The 24,411-nt window shown below is 37.9% G+C and overlaps 2 protein-coding genes across 5 annotated transcripts; one reads left to right on the top strand and one right to left on the bottom strand.

Moving 5' to 3' along the window:
- Window positions 1–12,324: 12,324 nt before the first annotated feature.
- LOC133534316 (uncharacterized) lies at window positions 12,325–18,389 on the bottom strand. 2 transcript variants are annotated; one of them, XM_061873427.1, is made up of 3 exons: window positions 17,674–18,389; window positions 17,231–17,379; window positions 12,325–16,447 (listed from the first exon to the last, which is right to left on the bottom strand). In XM_061873427.1, the coding sequence occupies exons 1-3, from the start codon at window positions 18,071–18,073 to the stop codon at window positions 12,824–12,826; spliced, it is 4,173 nt and encodes a 1,390-aa protein (XP_061729411.1). In that variant the 5' UTR covers window positions 18,074–18,389; the 3' UTR covers window positions 12,325–12,823. The 2 variants fall into 2 exon arrangements, with proteins under 2 accessions (XP_061729411.1, XP_061729410.1); XM_061873426.1 differs by having other exon boundaries at window positions 17,231–18,389.
- A 45-nt stretch (window positions 18,390–18,434) lies between these two features.
- On the top strand, window positions 18,435–24,393 carry LOC133534315 (uncharacterized). Of its 3 annotated transcripts, none has more exons than XM_061873424.1 (3): window positions 18,435–19,043; window positions 19,338–19,486; window positions 20,270–24,393. In XM_061873424.1, exons 1-3 carry the CDS (start codon window positions 18,644–18,646, stop codon window positions 23,891–23,893), a joined length of 4,173 nt encoding a protein of 1,390 aa, XP_061729408.1. In that variant the 5' UTR covers window positions 18,435–18,643; the 3' UTR covers window positions 23,894–24,393. The 3 variants fall into 3 exon arrangements, with proteins under 3 accessions (XP_061729408.1, XP_061729409.1, XP_061729406.1); XM_061873425.1 differs by having other exon boundaries at window positions 18,435–19,486; window positions 20,270–20,500; window positions 22,903–23,038; XM_061873422.1 differs by having other exon boundaries at window positions 18,435–19,486.
- The last annotated feature ends 18 nt before the right edge of the window (window positions 24,394–24,411 follow it).

Here is a 24,411-nt window from a genome sequence, read left to right as displayed (position 1 = left end):
AAATTATCTATTACTTATGCATTAATGGTCATTAGTTAACATATTTTTTTTATCTAGTGATTATTTAATATATTAACCTAAAATGTAAGAAAATTAATCTCTGTTTTTATGATAAATAAAGAAATATTATAGGACATTATTACACAAACTGACTTAGTACTAAAGTATGACTGGCATGTGTTGTGGGTACTTAGACAACAATATATATATATACCCACAACACATGCCATTCATACTTTAGTACTAAGTCAGTTTGTGTAATAATGAATATATATATATTATGTACATAGTCCTAATTTATAAGTATTTATAAATACATAGGAAATACCCATGTATCAGGAACAAATATTCATGCTCATCACACTAATAAATGCCCGTTCCAGGATTTGAACCTGGGACCATCGGCTTCATAGGCAGGGTCGCTGCCAACAACGCCAGACCCGTTCTCATGATTAACAGACATAAATACATAAAAAGTTAAAGCATTGATAAAGGGTTGTTGATAACTGGATGCCGAAAAAACATGATTTATAGATGCATATTAGCGCGAAATAATCAGTTAATCATCTCATTAACAAACACATGGAATATAAACTGTAGATAAAGTCATGTTTTTCCAAGGCTGTATGTTTTCAGATGCAGGCAGTGGGCCAAATTTGTTGGGAACGAAGACCTGATACATCTTCCCATAGAAAAGTTACATTTATTCAAACATGTATGTGCACATCATTATGAAAATCAAGCATATAATAAAATAAAAAAACACGACTTAAAAACTGTATTATAATAATTCGGGTCCACATTAAGCCCGACCAGATAGTAGTCCAATTAAGAACTATCCACTATATAACATACAACTTAAATGTGGACTCGATGCTAACCTGATTTCGAGTACAAAATTTGTAGACATTAGCCTATGTTTCAACCCTCCCCATTTTATCGATATCGATAAGAATCGTAAGCGTGTAGCGTACTACACTATTCAAATCGCTTATGTTGGTACTATCGTTCTTTGACAGTTCTTTGTCGTACATTTTGGTAATGATTTGCGAAACAAACTGATTCCACTCGCTAGTATGGAAGTCCCGTCTCTTAAAACGTAGTGATTATATGCTCTTTGACAATGACATGCAGTTGCGTCGATGTAGATCTATCATAAAAACGTACATGTGACGCATGTGACAAATGAAAAAAATATCTTGACAATTAACATAAAGCAATACAATACCACAAAATGTCAACAAGAAAACAGATTTATTATAAAAATACAAATTATATACAAAGCTTCATTTTAAAACCAATGGTCGTGGGTTCTAACCCCGGCTCTTAACAATGTGCATCTTGTAACATGTACCGATTGCTTTTCAGTAAAGTAAAATATATTATCATGAGGAAGATGGAGTATCCCCAATAAGGTATATTTTCCCCTCTGGGTTAGAAGGTCAGATAGTAGTGAGACAGGGAGATATAGTGAAGAATGCGGAAAAACAAGCATTTATTGTGTTGTTAGGCTAGTTTTTTTTTTTCAAAATTTGAAAACGAACGCAATAACATGCTCAAAGCCCCCTGTGAGTCAGAATCTGTTAAATTTAGGCTTAAGACGAAACAGGAGCTGAGCCCGTACACAAATTTGAGATTTTTAGGTAAAAGGTAAAAAATATCGCCGTCGCGCTGACGAGTGTGGCCTGTACCTAGCTAGAGACTATCCCTTGTGTGTGTACCAACAAACCAAATTTTAGACAAATATGATACGTCTTCTTCTTCTTTGTCGTTTTACTCTTTGCAGAGCGTCGTGGTCAACTGCTGATGTCAGACGCAGATGTTGCTTGCCGTATGATTTCTCGCCATTTTTCGCGGTTGGGGGCCATTCTGGCAAATCCGTTCAGGGGACCCTTCATGGCAGATTTGATTTGGTCAGTCCATCGCATAGGTGGCCTTTTGCGCGGTCTTTTTCCGTTTGCTCTACCCTGCACCACTAGACGCTCTATGGAGTCGTTGTTCCTCCTCGAGACGTGACCGAAAAAACTGAGTATGCGGGTCTTTACGAGAGTCGGAAGGCGCTGCTTGATACGGAGTTCTTTAAGGATGGAGACATTAGTCCGAAACTCGGTCCAGGATATCCCCAGCATTTTCCTCCAGCACCATATTTCTAGGGCGTCTATCTTCTTCTCCTCTGTCTTTCGGATAGTCCAGGTCTCCGCAGCGTATAAGAATATAGGAAAAACGAGGGCCCGTACAAGCCGAACCTTCGTGGTGTTTGTGACGTTTCGGTGATACGTAGCCTATACGTAAAAACTAGCCAAGACAAATCCTTTATAATTTCAGGATTTTCTACACAGCACAGAACATGGCACCCATATAGATCTCAATTCCGTTGTCGGCGAGTCAACAACAATACATATTCTTAATATTGAACTTAATTGGCTCTCATTTCACATTTATGTTTTAAATTAATTATATGCATAGACATACCATATCCTATTGTAAGTACAAAGTTTCAGAGCAATCTAGCTAGCCGATTTAAAATGAGAGCGAAACTACATTTGTATGGAGAACCGAATTTGCTGCGGACGCACAATGTAGCATAATCGGATTAGGACCAACCTCGAAATCTCTGTAACAGTCATGAAATTTATTATGTATATAAATTAAAGGCCCCTTTTTCATGCCCAAACCATTTAACATTTGGGGACCTCGAGGAATCCGAGCCATCTTGGAAAATGTGTACCATCAACACAACAGTCAACATTAAAACTTATTAAATTCTACACAAAAAAGTCCTCGATATCTTTGCGGAACAATACATCTTGTTATAGAGAATACTTGCTGAATCTAAGTTTAACGCTTATACACTTCCAGGGGACATTCTCTTAAAAGGAAACTCGGAGGAATATGAATTCTATTTTTAACTATACATTTGTACGTGGTCTACCCCAATATTAACATTTTATTCTACTGCGACTACAACAGAAAGAAGGGTTATGGGTGTAAGTACTGATGTTTCAGTACACCCAGTAGCTAGGTATTAGGATACTGGACGGATTTTTTTAAATGACGTATCGTTAGATTCCTCTTGCCATTCACAACCTACTTTTACTTGTTCTATAAAAGAAAAATCAATCGTCTTAAGAGGACTCCGAATATTAAATCATATTTTTTCTTCTAGCGCCTAAACTATTGAGTCACAGTATCACCCTGATCAGTAGATCCACAGTTAGTATACAAGTGCTATGCAATACAAAGTTACTAAAGTTTTGGACCCGGGTATGTCCTTAAACTACGTCCAAAAGAGAGGTATGGGCAATGTGAATGTCATCTCGCCTTGTGTGGTAGGGCACAGCACAGCGGATGTCATTCCAGATCTAGAGCAGAGCCCAACTGGGGAAGTACCTCCACCTTACAGAAAACCGCAGCCAAATAACACTTGACCCTACTTATAGTGTTGTGTTCCTGCCGGTGAGTAAGGTTGCCAGAGCTCAACGAGGGGGGTGGGGTTAGGGTCGGCAACGCGCATGTAACTCCTCTGGAGTTGCAGGTGTACATAGGCTACGGAGACTGCTTACCATCAGGCAGGCCGTATGCTTGTTTGCCACCGACGTAGCATAAAAAAAAAACTAAAATTAACGGAAGAAAAAAGTTTAGGGCTAAATAATACGTCATTTAAAAAATCCGTCCAGTATCCTAAGCTACAGGCTGTCCTGAATCCTCAGTACTTATACCCATAACCCTACTTTCTGGTTAAGTTGCAGTCAAGTAAAATATTGATATTGGGGTAGATTATGTACAAATGTATAGTTAAAAGTGGAATTTTTATTCTTCCAAGTTTCCTATTAAGAGAATATCCCATGAAAGGGTATAAGGGCTAAATCTGGGTTTAGCAAGTATTTTTTAAAGCAAGATCATTTTTTTTTTCGCAAAGATGTCTAAAACTATTTTATGTAGAATTTTATAAGCTTGAATGTTGCCTTACACGATTATTGAATAAAGAACGTAGATTTAGAGTAAAACGCGAATTTCTCCTGGATGGTCCACATTTTCCAAGATGGCTGCGGTTCCTCGAGGTTCCCAAATGTCAAATGGTGTGGGCATGAAAAAGGGGCCTTTAACGTATATACATACCAAATTTCATGACTGTTCAGACATTTCGAGTTTGGTCCTAATCCGACTGCGCTAATGCCACTATGTACGTAAACTGTAACTGTACTGCGGACTCAACCTTCACGTTATAATTTTTTAAGTATTAACGTTGACATAGTAACGAAAATAATAAACACGTCAATTGAAGTAAACAATAGGTATTATTATAATTATGCAAGAAAATTTTGCAAAATAGGTACATTAATGATTAATATGTAAAACACCATTAATTACTGAATTAAAATTATGATTTTGTGTTAAAAAATATGAGACCAATGATACAGCCCGATTACACGGGCTACATATTAAAAATGATTATCATGGAAACAGTAAATATACACAGGTGAACAAAGTTATAGTAAAATAGGTGCATAATTTCAGAGCTTGCCTGGCCCACCTGTACCACCTACCATGACCACGGCCGTCTCCTACTATTATTTTTTTCTAATACCTATGGCCTTACTAGCGAACAGTATTCCATGTTCTTGATCCAGAATTTAAACCCTCAACTACATATTTGTGGCACTTGGGGTTGAATTTGAAACTCTAGGGCACTAGCGTGGCTCAATGAGAGCGCCTTATATAGGCTTCTGGTGACCAGAGGATCAGCATTGTTAACCAGCGCGGAAATGCACCCAGCCTTCTGAGCACCCTACCGAGCGACCAGAATATAGGGCAAATATTTTATGTATACGTTTTTGACTTAAGTGTTTTTATCATGTTTTATATTTAAACTTACAGATGTCGAACTACCAGCAAAGTTTTTGAAGAGGTGTAGTTTTTATATTTCCTGGTACCAAACTGATACAGGAAATTGGAACATCAGTAAATAATCTACACCGAAGACAATGAAATATAGTCACATAATACTTTAATGCTTTATTTTATTAAAGAAATCGGTAAAAAATGTGTTAACTGAAAAAGATAAATTTTATTTTATTTGTAGTTGAATAACAAAATATGTATTTAATCTCCTTTTAACGTAGGAATTCTCTTTGTGTAGGTACATATAAATAATAGGTACTTAGGTCTTGGTAAGTAATATATACAGTACAGTAGGTCTTATCTTAATAATTTGAGATCTCATACATGCGTTCCGATATATCTGATGGCGACTGTACATACAATGGGGTCGCGTATACGAGTACAAAGAGCATTAAAATAGTTGTTGATAGACCAAGTGAGCGAGCTACTATGGTACCTATCTTTATATTAATTTTATGCATTATGTAATAGCGCAATACAGAAAATTTTTTTGACAAATGTAGTATTATTTTTATAGTAATAAAGGTTATTCATGAACCATCTCGTAATTTAAAAAAAAACGGACTTTATCTCTAAATCATATGCCTTATATTTACAGATGTGTTAGGTTACAACTTGGTTCGTGAAAGTGGTTTAGAAGCAACTTGAGACTGGGTGCGGAGTAAATTGCAACAATTTTTTTTACAATTTTGAGCGTTTATAGGAGAATATGTGGAGCGAGCATTATTCGACGTGTAGGTGTGGGTTCAACAAAAAGATCGCATGTCAATAGTTCCTTATTGTCGTTAAAATTCAATTAATAATCGCCTTTATCGACCATCAACTGTGTGGTCACTTTTAATTGATTGACGTTGTCAGGTACAGTTTCACTACTCGCCGCCGCATTGTTCATAGCGCATTACTTATCCTATCGAATACAAGATGTCGCTGATTCCTGTAAACTTATGTTTAAAAAAAAAAAGACGCTTTACTCTATGCCATATATTGTAGGAAAGGAAGGGTATTCCCTGCCGTACGTCAAAAAATCCAAGATGGTGCCCAAGCCCATGGACAATAAAGTCTAGCAATAAAATCAACACTTGTCAAAATTTGACATTAGCAATCCACAGTCAGGTGACAATCAAATCAAACCGAACCACTTCGAGTTCAGAGCCATTTCAAACTATATAGTTGTAATAAACAAAGTTGATTTTTGTTTGATTATTTTTTCTATGAATGAGTTTTGATTGTTCCAAATGATAATATCCACAGTTGATAGAATCAACACTTGATACAATCAACATGCGATAGAATCAAGTGTTGATTTGATGTGGACGCGAAATTTGACAGTTGTGCATCTCGAATAAGGCCCCTGGAATGTTAGGTAAAATCACTCTTAGCTCCAGGGATTAGAGTTCAAATACAGATGTTGTTTAGTTTGAAAATTAGGCTAGACCAAAGAAAAAGGAAAAACGGGTTCAGACATTTGCTAGGATATTAATGTAACATGTTATAAGCGAAGAGCTAGCTCCGAAAAATGTATACAATTTTGAGAGCAACTGTTAGTTTACTTCAGGCACGTGGCAGCTTTTGGTGAATATCAGAATAGCAGGGCATATTTGTTAATTCGCGCAATAAAGACAAATCGATTGAGCCCCTAAGGATTATCGGTAATCACGCGATGCTTTCCATAGATAATAAAGCGCTGAAAGCTTCGGCCAGACCACGGCCCGGTCTAACGTGAGTCATCCTTTATAAACATCAGCTCAGATAGATTCAATGCTACTGTGGAACACACAACACAAAACCATTCACACACAACCTTACAAACGTAGACTTTTAAAAGTTGAGTAACGTTGCGCTTGTGAACGTCAAATAAAGCAATTACGGCAAAAAAAGAGATAAAAGCCTGGAGCACTATACATTGCACATGTTAAACGGATACTAGTTGTTTTCAAAATTGTATACGAATTCCTGCGACTGGTTCCTACTATATTTCCTTAAAACACAAAAAAGAAATCTCCAGAAAGACTGTAGTGAATACATTGATATTAAAATTATAAGAACGTGACCAATTATTAATGGAACAATAGTTATTTGTTTTACATGGTGGCAAAGTTGTTGTTTAAGTGGCTGTCAACACCCAATGTCATGTTACTTAAACAGTTTTTTAAGAAAGACTATTTGTTTTAGTCAAGTAAGAAAAATATATGTTTATATTAATTATATTTCAAAGACCGTGGTTGTACTCGATACATGATTGAACGAAATCGGCTTGATAGAAAATAATTGCAAAGATTGGTCTTAAAATCACAATTAAACGGTTTTATGTCTTTATTGTTTTGACTTATGGGTCTGCAATTAAAATCACAATTTCAAAACATTTATATCTAAACAGCTATTGAGTAAAATATTACACTAATAATCCACTTTTTTATTTAAATATTTTTCTTATTATTCCCTTGCCCAGGCCCAGTAACATGCGACAGTGCTATCTCATTTACTCCGATAGAAATAGACAGTGTGCGCGCTTTAGGTATTGACAGCCTCTTAACCGCTCGTGCTAATAGTGAGTGGTTCAAGAAATGCAATCTTGAGCGATGCGAGGGTTTCAAGGCACGAGGGTTAAACACACTTTGCCTACAAATTTCTCACCACACCAACGCGAGGAAAATACGAGTACTAACTATGAAATACAAAAAAAATCAAACTAAATCAAATTCAAATGAACGTAATAATAAAATGATCATTAAAAATCAGCATTTAAAAGTCAATTATAGCATCTAACGTAAGGAAACAAACTCAAAATTTGCATCTGATTACTTTGCCCCCCATGTGGATAAAATGCAAGTTTCTCATTAGTTTTACGCGTTTGTAAAACTCCATAACATGGGTAACAAAATGTGAATATAATGGTGTTCCCATATTGGCTGTTATAAAATGATATATAACATACCTACAACCTAATAAAACACTATCAGTAGTATTATGCTGTCCGATATCTCACGAATTTAATATTATGTAACATTTTAATAACAGCCTCCCACATTGGCGGCATCATGAGAAGAAATAATATAGGAAGCTTATAACTAATAAGATTCCACCGCAAAAATTGACTGCCGCCATAATGTTGTACTTACATGAGTTGCACCCTAAACTTGCTAAGAATATAAAAGTCATCGACGATAAATCAATCTATGGTTTGAGCCCCTTCATTACCTTAAGAATAGCCCATCAATGGGGCTCACAGCAGAAGCCATCAAAAAGAGTCTTATGTCTGTTAACTGCATATACTTTTTAAGTTCAAATTGCTTTTGAATATTGTACCGTCATTTTATTTTGTAATATTTTCATTTTTTTATTATTTTGTAATATTTTTGCACGCACGCACACACGCACGCAGGCACGCACGCACGCACGCACACATACACACACACACACACACACACACACACACACACACACACACACACACACACAGTTAGTACAATACAGTCATTTCATTGGCTCTCAAGCGACTTTACAAGTAGCGCGTGGACTACCGGCCGTTGACTCGAAAATTGTGGTTAAATGCGTTTCAAGATTAATTCTCCATTCACTGCACACTACCACATTAGTTTACTGTATAATAAGTTATCGATATTACACTTTAAACAGATTAATGAGCAAAAAACAAAGGAATTAATCACGAGGCTAACTATCAAGATAGCGCTTGAACCGAAAGACCTGTAAGTCTAGATACGATATGGATGTGATATGTCAGAGGCAAAAGTGACGTTTCTGTTTGTAAAGTGTGCATGAGTTCTGTTGACGTTTCTTAAATAAATAATAATATAAAAGTTCCGTACACATCTATTTTAGTGAAGTCGAGTAAATACAATACAAATCATAAAAGCAAAATGTCTATCTATTTCGATTTTAAATATAATAATAAAAATTACCTTGAACCTTTGAAATAAATATGTCGATTTGCATTTAATGTATATTTCTGTAACATTTTGGTCAGTTATAACTCATTATAATTTATCTTTGACTTCTTTTGCTTAGAGATAACAGGTTTGTCGGTATTTAATTTTGCCAATCACTCGTTTTTGCTAGAAAAAGTTTTAGTTCTACATATACTCGTAAGTGACGAAGTAATATGTCATATCTGAGATGAAACAATGAAGAAGATATAAAATATCTATCTACTTTGTTTTCAAAGACTAAAATAATAATAATCTTCGAGCTTCCCATTTATCAACTTAGTCCTTCGAACCGGATTCGCGAATTTACGACTTTCGTTTTAAAACTCACCTATTTCTCGCACTCGAACTCGCCCCCCACTCGCATTAGTGTCTCGTTTCCCGGAATATCTTTCCGCGCCATAAACCGTCCGCAAATTAAATTACCTGCCCATGTAATTGTGACGTTTCGAGTGCGTGCGCGTACGCCATCATCCGCCATCACAGATTACTTGAGCAATAGATAAAAAAGTCTGTTTTTCGTAATTCAGGCCATTACACGAATTATCTTTCATGGCTCCGTACAACGTGAAGTTTTTGAAGATGTGCAGGTATATGAGTTTTTTTTTTTCAATGAATTAAAACGTTGAAAAAATTAAGGTAGTGTACGAATTAAATTGCGTTCGTTCGGGATAAAATCATAAAAATATTTTTTACGATTCATTTAATGCTATATTCCAGGCCGCTCAGTGATCTTAATTAACTCTAAAACCACAGAACTATCATTTTATATCTAGATCATATTTAGGAAAAGAGCTATGTACTTCAGCTCGGCTAGTACGCTATGGCTATTGTGTACAGATAAACCCTTTTGTAATGAGACTCCCATATTATAACTTTCCTAAAACGTGTTCACACATATGAATACGTGACGGCTCATTTCAGTCGAGTCATCAGTGTTAAAATTTAAAATATGAAAAAACTGACCCAACGAATAAATGTGATTATAAAATTGAGATACCATTTATTATTGTTGAGGCTCGCGGCATGAAACTTTATTTAACTAAAAGAGCATAGTGTAATGATGAATGAAAATGATCGCGAATCTTCTTATCTGCTATAAACGCGTAACGCGGTGTCTATGAGCCTTAATCTACGCCTGCCATTATGGAATATTTGGCCCTTTATAGGACTTTAACATCGCCGAGATTTTACGGCTGACGATTGTGGCGTATTGCAGATTGCGAATGAAGTCAAATCTACGGTTATAGTTGAATCTATTGTGGTGATAATTTAGACTCGAATTTCAACCTCCTTTAAATATTATTATAGGACATTATTACACAAATGGACTAAGTCCCACAGTAAGCTCAATAAGGCTTGTGTTGAGGGTACTTAGACAACGATATATATAATATATAAATATTTATAAATACTTAAATACATAGAAAACACCCATGACTCAGGAACAAATATCCATGTTCATCACACGAATAAATGCCCTTACCAGGATTTGAACCCGGGACCATCAGCTTCGTAGGCAGGGTCACTACCCACTAGGCCAAACCGGTCGTCCTTTGACCATGAAGATATGTAAAATGCTTAAAGAAAAATAATGAATCGCGTCAGCAATGCGGCAACGTCAGCGATTCAATTTATCGAGTTAATTGACAGTGAAATCACCCGCTGCCTACTGTCAAACATCATATTTTTACATTGTATTTGGTTAATATTATTGAAGATAATGAAAGTTAGTCGTCATTATACAAAAACGAAAATATACAGCGAGCATACATATTTTAAATATTTTTGCTTGTGTTTCAAGAAGTTCCTCAACATTGTTCCACTGCACTCATCAAGCTTCTCCAGCAATTTTAAAACTCAAAAGTTAAAAATACCCTCGCAATTTACTGCTGAAACTCAAGTGCAATTTCAACGCGATTTCCTTGTACAACCAGCTCAATTACTAAGTTGGATTTTGCAAATGAACCAACTCGTAACCCGGCTAGTTTAAGCAAAAATGCGTCGTAAACAAACTGGTATAGAATTCAATATTAATTGTTGGTTAGCGGAAGAAACGGTAATTTATTGCGCCGATACAAATCGCAATTTGGACGGCAGACGAACAACTCTTTGGAACTGGAGAACAACTTATTGGTTTCGAGCAAAGTTATGGTCTGTGCTTCGTTTGAAATGCACCTATACCTACCTTTAACGGGAGTGATTTCTCTTTCACACCCTGGTATACGGAAAGAGATGGATTAATTGAGCAGAGCTTAAAACTACAGTGGAAACTGGAAAGCACGAAGCTCAGGAAAAACACCAAAATTAAGCGATCCCGTTTCTATAATTTAATAACGTGTAAAAAATTTGAACGTTCTTGTTAACGAGTTTTCTTTTTATGAGTATTCTCTTTAAAATTTTATTATAGGTTAGTCTTAAACAGCTCTTAACAGATACAGGGGTTAACCGAAAATACACCTTTTATTGGGTTTTCTCTGATTCAAAATCAGTGGAAACTGGATAGCACAAAAGTCAGGGAAATTACCAAAAATACGCGATTAAGTCTCGTTTCTATAATTTAATAACGTGTAAAAATCAAGAACGTTTAAATAAGTGAAATACCAAAAAGTTCATGTCAACGTGTTTTCTTTTAGAGTATTCACTTAGAAAGGTTTTTGTTAGTCTTAAAGAGGTTTCGAGATGCAGGGGTTTACCGAAAATTCACCTTTTTTGGGTTTTCTCTGAATCAAAATCATTAATTCTTTTCGTGAAACTAATTTTATGACTGCTGGAAAACGATTCAATTAATAGCTAACAAGCAAGATATTCGAGAACCCTTAAATCAGTTAATGAATTCCTGGAAGGGTAGTTTTCAATTATTTATTTAATTAGTAATCTTCAAATACGTTGAAATGGGTTAATTATATTGTTGTCTAGCAACCCGTCCCGGCTTCGCCCGCACAAAACCATCCACAAAAACAGCTAAAGCACTCCAAATTAATTTTTAACGAAATGAAAGCGCAACTGTTTAATTGACTCATCTTTACAGGTCACACAACCTTACTCACAACCAGTGGCATTCGAATTTCAAAAGTTTCATCTTGATTTCAAATTGCTCTCAGTACATCTCCGTCACATTACAGACGTGGTTAAAAGTATAGTATGATTTTCCGAAACAATTTTAGGCCTCAGTCCCTAATCTGTAGGTAAAACAAAAGCCTATACCTTCCGTATTAGCTACGTGATAAGGCAACAATGTCCTTTAAAAAGCAACTATATCGTGATAGTATTAAGGTTCAAATCTATGTAATAATATGAGCACTCGCCTATATTGCGGTGGTCGATCGTCCTACATTACCAAAACATGGTATTAGGCACTCACGCTCTTTAATGTAGCTCGAAATCATAATCGAGAAGTAGTCAATTCAATACACTGGCGGAGCCATGGTCAGGTGGAGCTGAGTGGACTGTAGGTATTTATAGTTAAAAGATGTACTAGGGAAAATAAAGATTTATTTCAGCTGAAATAAATGGAAGCACGTTACATTTCGAAGGTATTATGAAGAGTGTTTCTATAGTAACAAAAATCAATAATGTCATAGTTTTTAAATAAAGAACATTTAGTTTATTTTTAATGTTGCTAACATTATTGCGCCTCGAGAATAAAATGAAATCCTATTAAATTAAAAGCGTATTAACATGAGCAACATTTAACATAAGTTAACAAGATATGCATAGTATACTAGAAGATAAAATTAAAGTTACATTTATGTTACGCACACGCTAAACATCATGTTATAATATTACATTTCAGTTCTATTTTACATTTACATTTTAAAGGCATGTTTAAGTTTAACATTTTAATTATTAACATTTAACAAAATTAAATAGCACTAAGACCGAGCGCATATAAATCAACCCATAGCTTAGTAGATGTAAACAAAAGCTCTTTGTTTACACTAAAAATAAATACATATGTATACCTTCATAATAGTTTATAAATCTATAGGCAGTACACATATTTTTGTGATTGACCTATTATGAGTATGACCATTTGCCAAGCGTACTTCGACTGCGCGTACTATACCGTCCTTTCCTGGAAACAAGTTAGTTACCCTCGCCATGGGCCACTCGAGAGGAGGTGAATTGTCGCTACGCAGTATGACTAAACTATCAATAGCTATATTTGGCGTAACCGATTGCCATTTAGGTCGGTTTTGTAATTGATTTAAATAATGCTTACTCCAATACTTCCAGAAGGTTTGCTTCATACAGGTTATGGTAGACCAGAACCTAAGCAAATTAGTGGGTTTATTACTTACATCTTGTTCTGGGTAAGTATTTAGAGGAGCACCAGTAAGGAAATGTCCTGGAGAGAGATATGAAAAGTCTTCTGGATCATTGCTTACCGCTGTAATGGGCCGGGCATTAAGTACGCCCTCTATCTCAACAAGCACGGAATTAAGCTGTTCATAGGTGAGGAGACTTTTACCTACGACACGTTTAAGGTGGTGCTTCGCACTCTTCACTCCGCTTTCCCATATACCGCCAAACACCGGACTATAGCTAGGAATAAAATGAAATTGTATGCCCTTTTGAGCTGCGAATGAGGTCACAGTTTGTTTATGGGTTTGAGAAGCATGCAGGCGATACAACTCGGCTAATTTATTCCTTGCACCCTTGAATGTAGATGCATTATCACAAAAGACCTCGCTGGGCAGGTTACGACGCGCTATGAAGCGTTTGAAGCAAGCGAGAAAGCACTCGGTCGTTAAATCACTACAGAGCTCAAGATGTATAGCCTTGGTAGTGAAACATACGAACAGAGCTATGTATCCCTTTCCAATTACTGGTTTTCTGATGCGGCTATTCTTGGCTGAGACCGGCCCAGCGAAGTCGAGGCCTACCCTCTGGAACACGCGCGAGGCAGTGACGCGTGCTGCAGGCAACGAACCCATCAGCTGAGCTGCTGCAGTCGCCTTCAGTCTGAAACATATTATACACTTATGTATAATCTTTTTTACAGTACGTAAACCATCTACTATCCAGAACCTTTGCCTTAGAGAACACAAGACTAACTTTTGTCCTGCATGTAGTAAACATATATGTTCATTTCTTATAAGCAAGTTTGTTATAGGCGACTGTTTTGGCAATATTGCCGGATGCTGTGCAGCATAAGGAAGCAATGCATTTTGCAATCGACCACCAACTCGTATGATGCCTTCGCCATCAAGGAAGGGAGTTAGTGGTTTTAAATTACTTTTAAGCTGCTTGCCAGATCGCAACATACTTAAGTCATCTGAAAAGAATTGAGCTTGCTCATGTTTGACTATTAACATGAGGGCCTTGTTGAGTTCGACTATAGTTAAGAAGCCTTTAAGATTCTCAGAAGTTGGTTTAACATTATTGCAAAACCTAAGGATATATGCAAGAACACGAGTCATTTTCGCTATAGTAGAGAACTTTTTTATTATTTGAAAGAGATCAGGGTCGTGCGTCGTGGTTGTAAGGCACAGAGCACTAGTATGATCAGGTTTCAGTTCTGGCAAATCGGTAGGCATGGGTGATTCTTCTGAAAAAATATAATTTTTATTATGCAGGAATATCGGGCCCCGCCACCATATGGCGTGGCCTGCGATATCTTGAGGCAAGAGACCCCTGCTGAGGCAATCCGCCGCATTGTCATTAGTGTTTACATAATGCCAATGATAGCCATCTGTCAACTCTTTGATGGCTCGGACCCTATTTGCGACGTATGTCAACAATTTTGCAACGTCTGTCTTTAGCCATGCCAGCACTATTTGACTGTCAGAGAAGAGATGGATTTCATGAATGTCTAATTTTATTGTCAGAGTGTCATGAACCCGTTTTACTAGACCAGATAAGAGCAAGCTAGCATTCAATTCAAGTCTTGCAGTACTAAGTAATTTCTTACATGGACTAATTCGAGACTTTGAACATAATAGCTCAGTACGTACATTATCATGCTCATCTATTGTGCGCAAGTACAAACAGCAGCCATAGGCCACTGACGAGGCATCAGCGAATCCAATCAGCTGATTGGCCACTGTTTGCTCTGACTTGACACAACGCGGTATGACTACTGGCTCCATCAGAGAGAGATCATCAATAAAGTCAGTCCATACTTTACGAATGTTATCTGGAGGAGTGGAATCCCAATTCAGATCATGAGCTGCCCATAACATTTGCATAATAACCTTTGCGCGAACGAAAACAGGACCTATTAGACCTAATGGATCGTAAAATTTGCTTATATAGCTCAAAATGTCGCGTTTACAATCGTTTGAACTATTGTATGGCTCAGGGCGTGTGCTTTTGAAGACATCAGACTTGACATCTAGGTGAATGCCTAGCGTCTTCACAAAGGCATGATCTTTTTGGAGATCTACTTCTCCTAAGTAGTGACTTTCTTTGGGTACACTCTCTAAGACTGGCATGCAATTCGAGGCCCATTTGTGCAAGTGAAAACTTCCCAGATTGAGCATATTGACCAACTGTGATTGCGTTTGTACTAGTTCTTGTTCAGAGCTGCAAGATACTAGAATATCGTCAACATATGTGTTGTTTCTTATAGCTGACGCTGCCAATGGCATAGAATGTTCATTTCTTTCTGCAAGATCACTAAGACATTTTGTGGCTAACCAGGAACTTGGTTTCATGCCGTAAGTTACCGTGTTAAGTTGAATACACCTTATGTCATTATTTTTGGACTCTCGCCAAAGAATGTTTTGTAGTGATCGTTGAGCTGGATTTAAATTAACACAGCGGAACATTGATTTTATGTCACAAATAAAAAAGAGTTTGTCAGCTCTGAACAATATTAGTATATCAAACAGATCTCTCTGCACCACAGGGCCATTTAGAAGCATATCATTCAAAGAAACTTTCTTATTTGTGCGCATTGAAGCGTCAAAAACACAACGGAGCTTTGTAGTCCGTGCTTCTAAGCGAATCACGGGGTGATGAGGGACAAAGTTCACAGGATCTTTAGTTAAATTATATTTATTTATGTCAATGTATTCTCCATGATTTAAATCAACATATTGATCTATAAATTTTTTGTATTCAGTGAAAAGAGCTTGATTTTTTGGCATGTGTAACCTCTTTTCTAGATTAAGAAACCTATTGAGTGCTAAGTGAAAAGATTCCCCTAACTCAGAGTTGATTTGCTCTAAAGGGACCTTGGTGGGCAGTGAGACCTCATATTTATTATCCACTAGCTTTGTGGTTTCCCTAAAAAGCTTTTCACAGTAATCTTGCTCTGGTAATTTTTCTGGAAAAATTTCAGGTACTTTTTCAGTTTCCCAAAATGCACTTAACTGTTCGCTTAAATTGTCATTGCATTTACTACAAAACAAAGATGTGACCTGATCAGAATTTCTTGTAGGTAGCTGCGTGCGGCCGGCAATGATTACGCCAAATGCTGTCTGCACAAGCGTTGGTCCTTGTGATGTAGCGGCACATGCTATTGAAGTACTCGTAGTTGCAGCACTCGAGGTTGTAATGCTCGGTGCTAAAGTACTTGCACTGCCTGCAGTCACTGTAGGCTGGAAGGTTGCTAGGTTTCCATTATTGGACTCCGGCTGTGTCAGGAGAATCTGGAAGAAGATACCAGCATCTAGCAATAAATCCACATCACCAGGCTTATTAAAGTCTTCATCGGCCAATTTGCAATTAGTAGGCAATGCAATGTGCGAGATATCAATAGGAATTTGTGGCAGTTTTGTTGTTATTTTATCAACAACATGGCAATTGACATTTACTTTGAATGGATAAACAGCAGAATGCACATCAAGATTTATGCATTTGTCAATCGCATGCTTAGTATTCTTGATACCAGTTATTTTAGAGTTAGTGTTTTGCATTGGTAACCCCAATATGTCTGCAATCTTTTGTGTTATAAACGATGCTTGTGAACAACCGTCTAATAAAGCTTTGCAATATATAGCTAGCCCTGTCCTGGTAATTAGTTTCACACGAGCAGAAGGCAAGAGTATATGCGTTAGACTCGATGTTGCAGACAAAGTTACAGGAGTAGGAGACTCGTCTTGATGCAACAAGCTGTTATGCTGTAGCTTGCACACCTCACACCGAAAATGAAATTTACATTTGCGCTTGTGTTGCAACAAACAAATTTTGCATAAGTTGTTTGCTGAAGCGAACTCGATGCGTTTTTGAGCAGAAGCTAATTTAAAACTCGGGCAACTATATATTCTATGTGCAGACTTACAATATAAACATTGCAGCTGAGGCTGATGCGCTGACGGCTTTGCTTGTGCAGTTATAGAATGACTGACAAAGCTCTGCGAAGGCCCCTTCTGTACGTCAGTGTTCTCGAATGCTAGGGCACGTTTTTCCACGTATCCTAGGAATTCCTTTACCGTGGGTGACTCATTGTTATTTCGCTCCAGTTGAAATGCTCTGTAGGTAGGCAGGTCGATCTTCTTAGATAGGATGCAAATGATTATGGCATCCCACTTATCTACAGGCTCACCCAAGTTTCGCAGAGCAGCAAGATGCTGTTTTACAACTGAAATAAAATTTCGTAAATTAGTGACATTAGATCGCGTGATTGTAGGCATATCTAGCAGTGTATTTATATGTTCTTGGGTAATTCGAACTTTATTATCGTATCGTTCTTTCAGCAAGCACAATGCTTCTGGGTAGCTGTTGTCTTCTAATGGTAGATTTTTTATTAAATCGAGCGGTTCATCGCTTAAAAAACCTTTAAGATAATATAGCTTTTGCACTGCTGAAAAAGAAGTACACTTATCGATCATGGCTGTGAACATGTTTATAAATTCGTAATATTCTGTGTATTTACCTGTGAATGTTTTTATCACGATCCGAGGCAGTTTGAGGTTCTCCGACTTTACACTTACGCCAGTTGCGCTGCTGCTTGTGGCGTTCACTTGAGGATTGTCCCTTTGGCGGATAACATTTATGATGCTATCTAGCTGCGCTACCAACAAAATGTAGTTATCTTCCACCTCCTCGTCATCGCTGGCGAGGGTAGCTGGTGGGGAAGAAAAAAGCGAGGCAACCTTGCTAGTAAGGCGTTCGTAGTCAGAAAAGGCATCCAAAAGTCTAGCCCTTTTTACTGTAACTAATTCTATCGGTGAATTTATGAGCGCTTCGCGGTCAAGGCTGTTTTTCAAGCGCGTGATAGAGGCTTTAGCGCGACCTCGCGCCGCTATGGCTTCTTTCTGTTCAGCCTCTGACATTTTTACGATTACAATTTTGTATAAAATGCCTTAAACAATCACTAATACACTTAAATATTACAATTTCACACTACTGGAATACACCAATACACGACTAATTTACTAAATATGTTTTTCGGTAAAGAAATTAAATAGTTCAAACACGAAACGGATAATGGCGTCGTCACGTCAGTGGCTGTGAGTTGAAGCGCAGTGTGTTGCGTTCTCGGCGTTCACGTACGGCGCTGCGATTGGTCGAGGAGCTAGTCGCACTCGATGACTGCGCAATGCTGCCGCCCGCACGAGCACGAAGGGATGCGTTCAAGATTGCACGTTTACCACAATGTAGACGAAACGATTTAAATGAACGCTCACGTGAACGCCGAGAACGCAACACACTGCGCTTCAACTCACAGCCACTGACGTGACGACGCCATTATCCGTTTCGTGTTTGAACTATTTAATTTCTTTACCGAAAAACATATTTAGTAAATTAGTCGTGTATTGGTGTATTCCAGTAGTGTGAAATTGTAATATTTAAGTGTATTAGTGATTGTTTAAGGCATTTTATACAAAATTGTAATCGTAAAAATGTCAGAGGCTGAACAGAAAGAAGCCATAGCGGCGCGAGGTCGCGCTAAAGCCTCTATCACGCGCTTGAAAAACAGCCTTGACCGCGAAGCGCTCATAAATTCACCGATAGAATTAGTTACAGTAAAAAGGGCTAGACTTTTAGATGCCTTTTCTGACTACGAACGCCTTACTAGCAAGGTTGCCTCGCTTTTTTCTTCCCCACCAGCTACCCTCGCCAGCGATGACGAGGAGGTGGAAGATAACTACATTTTGTTGGTAGCGCAGCTAGATAGCATCATAAATGTTATCCGCCAAAGGGACAATCCTCAAGTGAACGCCACAAGCAGCAGCGCAACTGGAGTAAGTGTAAAGTCGGAGAACCTCAAACTGCCTCGGATCGTGATAAAAACATTCACAGGTAAATACACAGAATATTACGAATTTATAAACATGTTCACAGCCATGATCGATAAGTGTACTTCTTTTTCAGCAGTGCAAAAGCTATATTATCTTAAAGGTTTTTTAAGCGATGAACCGCTCGATTTAATAAAAAATCTACCATTAGAAGACAACAGCTACCCAGAAGCATTGTGCTTGCTGAAAGAACGATACGATAATAAAGTTCGAATTACCCAAGAACATATAAATACACTGCTAGATATGCCTACAATCACGCGATCTAATGTCACTAATTTACGAAATTTTATTTCAGTTGTAAAACAGCATCTTGCTGCTCTGCGAAACTTGGGTGAGCCTGTAGATAAGTGGGATGCCATAATCATTTGCATCCTATCTAAGAAGATCGACCTGCCTACCTACAGAGCATTTCAACTGGAGCGAAATAACAATGAGTCACCCACGGTAAAGGAATTCCTAGGATACGTGGAAAAACGTGCCCTAGCATTCGAGAACACTGACGTACAGAAGGGGCCTTCGCAGAGCTTTGTCAGTCATTCTATAACTGCACAAGCAAAGCCGTCAGCGCATCAGCCTCAGCTGCAATGTTTATATTGTAAGTCTGCACACAGAATATATAGTTGCCCGAGTTTTAAATTAGCTTCTGCTCAAAAACGCATCGAGTTCGCTTCAGCAAACAACTTATGCAAAATTTGTTTGTTGCAACACAAGCGCAAATGTAAATTTCATTTTCGGTGTGAGGTGTGCAAGCTACAGCATAACAGCTTGTTGCATCAAGACGAGTCTCCTACTCCTGTAACTTTGTCTGCAACATCGAGTCTAACGCATATACTCTTGCCTTCTGCTCGTGTGAAACTAATTACCAGGACAGGGTTAGCTATATATTGCAAAGCTTTATTAGACGGTTGTTCACAAGCATCGTTTATAACACAAAAGATTGCAGACATATTGGGGTTACCAATGCAAAACACTAACTCTAAAATAACTGGTATCAAGAATACTAAGCATGCGATTGACAAATGCATAAATCTTGATGTGCATTCTGCTGTTTATCCATTCAAAGTAAATGTCAATTGCCATGTTGTTGATAAAATAACAACAAAACTGCCACAAATTCCTATTGACATCTCGCACATTGCATTGCCTACTAATTGCAAATTGGCCGATGAAGACTTTAATAAGCCTGGTGATGTGGATTTATTGCTAGATGCTGGTATCTTCTTCCAGATTCTCCTGACACAGCCGGAGTCCAATAATGGAAACCTAGCAACCTTCCAGCCTACAGTGACTGCAGGCAGTGCAAGTACTTTAGCACCGAGCATTACAACCTCGAGTGCTGCAACTACGAGTACTTCAATAGCATGTGCCGCTACATCACAAGGACCTACGCTTGTGCAGACAGCATTTGGCGTAATCATTGCCGGCCGCACGCAGCTACCTGCAAGAAATTCTGATCAGGTCACATCTTTGTTTTGTAGTAAATGCAATGACAATTTAAGCGAACAGTTAAGTGCATTTTGGGAAACTGAAAAAGTACCTGAAATTTTTCCAGAAAAATTACCAGAGCAAGATTACTGTGAAAAGCTTTTTAGGGAAACCACAAAGCTAGTGGATAATAAATATGAGGTCTCACTGCCCACCAAGGTCCCTTTAGAGCAAATCAACTCTGAGTTAGGGGAATCTTTTCACTTAGCACTCAATAGGTTTCTTAATCTAGAAAAGAGGTTACACATGCCAAAAAATCAAGCTCTTTTCACTGAATACAAAAAATTTATAGATCAATATGTTGATTTAAATCATGGAGAATACATTGACATAAATAAATATGATTTAACTAAAGATCCTGTGAACTTTGTCCCTCATCACCCCGTGATTCGCTTAGAAGCACGGACTACAAAGCTCCGTTGTGTTTTTGACGCTTCAATGCGCACAAATAAGAAAGTTTCTTTGAATGATATGCTTCTAAATGGCCCTGTGGTGCAGAGAGATCTGTTTGACATACTAATATTGTTCAGAGCTGACAAACTCTTTTTTATTTGTGACATAAAATCAATGTTCCGCTGTGTTAATTTAAATCCAGCTCAACGATCACTACAAAACATTCTTTGGCGAGAGTCCAAAAATAATGACATAAGGTGTATTCAACTTAACACGGTAACTTACGGCATGAAACCAAGTTCCTGGTTAGCCACAAAATGTCTTAGTGATCTTGCAGAAAGAAATGAACATTCTATGCCATTGGCAGCGTCAGCTATAAGAAACAACACATATGTTGACGATATTCTAGTATCTTGCAGCTCTGAACAAGAACTAGTACAAACGCAATCACAGTTGGTCAATATGCTCAATCTGGGAAGTTTTCACTTGCACAAATGGGCCTCGAATTGCATGCCAGTCTTAGAGAGTGTACCCAAAGAAAGTCACTACTTAGGAGAAGTAGATCTCCAAAAAGATCATGCCTTTGTGAAGACGCTAGGCATTCACCTAGATGTCAAGTCTGATGTCTTCAAAAGCACACGCCCTGAGCCATACAATAGTTCAAACGATTGTAAACGCGACATTTTGAGCTATATAAGCAAATTTTACGATCCATTAGGTCTAATAGGTCCTGTTTTCGTTCGCGCAAAGATTATTATGCAAATGTTATGGGCAGCTCATGATCTGAATTGGGATTCCACTCCTCCAGATAACATTCGTAAAGTATGGACTGACTTTATTGATGATCTCTCTCTGATGGAGCCAGTAGTCATACCGCGTTGTGTCAAGTCAGAGCAAACAGTGGCCAATCAGCTTATTGGATTCGCTGATGCCTCGTCAGTGGCCTATGGCTGCTGTTTGTACTTGCGCACAATAGATGAGCATGATAATGTACGTACTGAGCTATTATGTTCAAAGTCTCGAATTAGTCCATGTAAGAAATTACTTAGTACTGCAAGACTTGAATTGAATGCTAGCTTGCTCTTATCTGGTCTAGTAAAACGGGTTCATGACACTCTGACAATAAAATTAGACATTCATGAAATCCATCTCTTCTCTGACAGTCAAATAGTGCTGGCATGGCTAAAGACAGACGTTGCAAAATTGTTGACATACGTCGCAAATAGGGTCCGAGCCATCAAAGAGTTGACAGATGGCTATCATTGGCATTATGTAAACACTAATGACAATGCGGCGGATTGCCTCAGCAGGGGTCTCTTGCCTCAAGATATCGCAGGCCACGCCATATGGTGGCGGGGCCCGATATTCCTGCATAATAAAAATTATATTTTTTCAGAAGAATCACCCATGCCTACCGATTTGCCAGAACTGAAACCTGATCATACTAGTGCTCTGTGCCTTACAACCACGACGCACGACCCTGATCTCTTTCAAATAATAAAAAAGTTCTCTACTATAGCGAAAATGACTCGTGTTCTTGCATATATCCTTAGGTTTTGCAATAATGTTAAACCAACTTCTGAGAATCTTAAAGGCTTCTTAACTATAGTCGAACTCAACAAGGCCCTCATGTTAATAGTCAAACATGAGCAAGCTCAATTCTTTTCAGATGACTTAAGTATGTTGCGATCTGGCAAGCAGCTTAAAGGTAATTTAAAACCACTAACTCCCTTCCTTGATGGCGAAGGCATCATACGAGTTGGTGGTCGATTGCAAAATGCATTGCTTCCTTATGCTGCACAGCATCCGGCAATATTGCCAAAACAGTCGCCTATAACAAACTTGCTTATAAGAAATGAACATATATGTTTACTACATGCAGGACAAAAGTTAGTCTTGTGTTCTCTAAGGCAAAGGTTCTGGATAGTAGATGGTTTACGTACTGTAAAAAAGATTATACATAAGTGTATAATATGTTTCAGACTGAAGGCGACTGCAGCAGCTCAGCTGATGGGTTCGTTGCCTGCAGCACGCGTCACTGCCTCGCGCGTGTTCCAGAGGGTAGGCCTCGACTTCGCTGGGCCGGTCTCAGTCAAGAATAGCCGCATCAGAAAACCAGTAATTGGAAAGGGATACATAGCTCTGTTCGTATGTTTCACTACCAAGGCTATACATCTTGAGCTCTGTAGTGATTTAACGACCGAGTGCTTTCTCGCTTGCTTCAAACGCTTCATAGCGCGTCGTAACCTGCCCAGCGAGGTCTTTTGTGATAATGCATCTACATTCAAGGGTGCAAGGAATAAATTAGCCGAGTTGTATCGCCTGCATGCTTCTCAAACCCATAAACAAACTGTGACCTCATTCGCAGCTCAAAAGGGCATACAATTTCATTTTATTCCTAGCTATAGTCCGGTGTTTGGCGGTATATGGGAAAGCGGAGTGAAGAGTGCGAAGCACCACCTTAAACGTGTCGTAGGTAAAAGTCTCCTCACCTATGAACAGCTTAATTCCGTGCTTGTTGAGATAGAGGGCGTACTTAATGCCCGGCCCATTACAGCGGTAAGCAATGATCCAGAAGACTTTTCATATCTCTCTCCAGGACATTTCCTTACTGGTGCTCCTCTAAATACTTACCCAGAACAAGATGTAAGTAATAAACCCACTAATTTGCTTAGGTTCTGGTCTACCATAACCTGTATGAAGCAAACCTTCTGGAAGTATTGGAGTAAGCATTATTTAAATCAATTACAAAACCGACCTAAATGGCAATCGGTTACGCCAAATGTAGCTATTGATAGTTTAGTCATACTGCGTAGCGACAATTCACCTCCTCTCGAGTGGCCCATGGCGAGGGTAACTAACTTGTTTCCAGGAAAGGACGGTATAGTACGCGCAGTCGAAGTACGCTTGGCAAATGGTCATACTCATAATAGGTCAATCACAAAAATATGTGTACTGCCTATAGATTTATAAACTATTATGAAGGTATACATATGTATTTATTTTTAGTGTAAACAAAGAGCTTTTGTTTACATCTACTAAGCTATGGGTTGATTTATATGCGCTCGGTCTTAGTGCTATTTAATTTTGTTAAATGTTAATAATTAAATGTTAAACTTAAACATGCCTTTAAAATGTAAATGTAAAATAGAACTGAAATGTAATATTATAACATGTTTAGCGTGTGCGTAACATAAATGTAACTTTAAGTTTATCTTATCTTCTAGTATACTATGCATATCTTGTTAACTTATGTTAAATGTTGCTCATGTTAATACGCTTTTAATTTAATAGGATTTCATTTTATTCTCGAGGCGCAATAATGTTAGCAACATTAAAAATAAACTAAATGTTCTTTATTTAAAAACTATGACATTATTGATTTTTGTTACTATAGAAACACTCTTCATAATACCTTCGAAATGTAACGTGCTTCCATTTATTTCAGCTGAAATAAATCTTTATTTTCCCTAGTACATCTTTTAACTATA

Source organism: Cydia pomonella, unplaced genomic scaffold (genome assembly GCF_033807575.1).
Source record: "Cydia pomonella isolate Wapato2018A unplaced genomic scaffold, ilCydPomo1 PGA_scaffold_84, whole genome shotgun sequence".
NCBI classification, from domain to species: Eukaryota; Metazoa; Arthropoda; class Insecta; order Lepidoptera; family Tortricidae; genus Cydia; species Cydia pomonella.
This window is presented reverse-complemented; position numbering and strand designations above follow the sequence as displayed.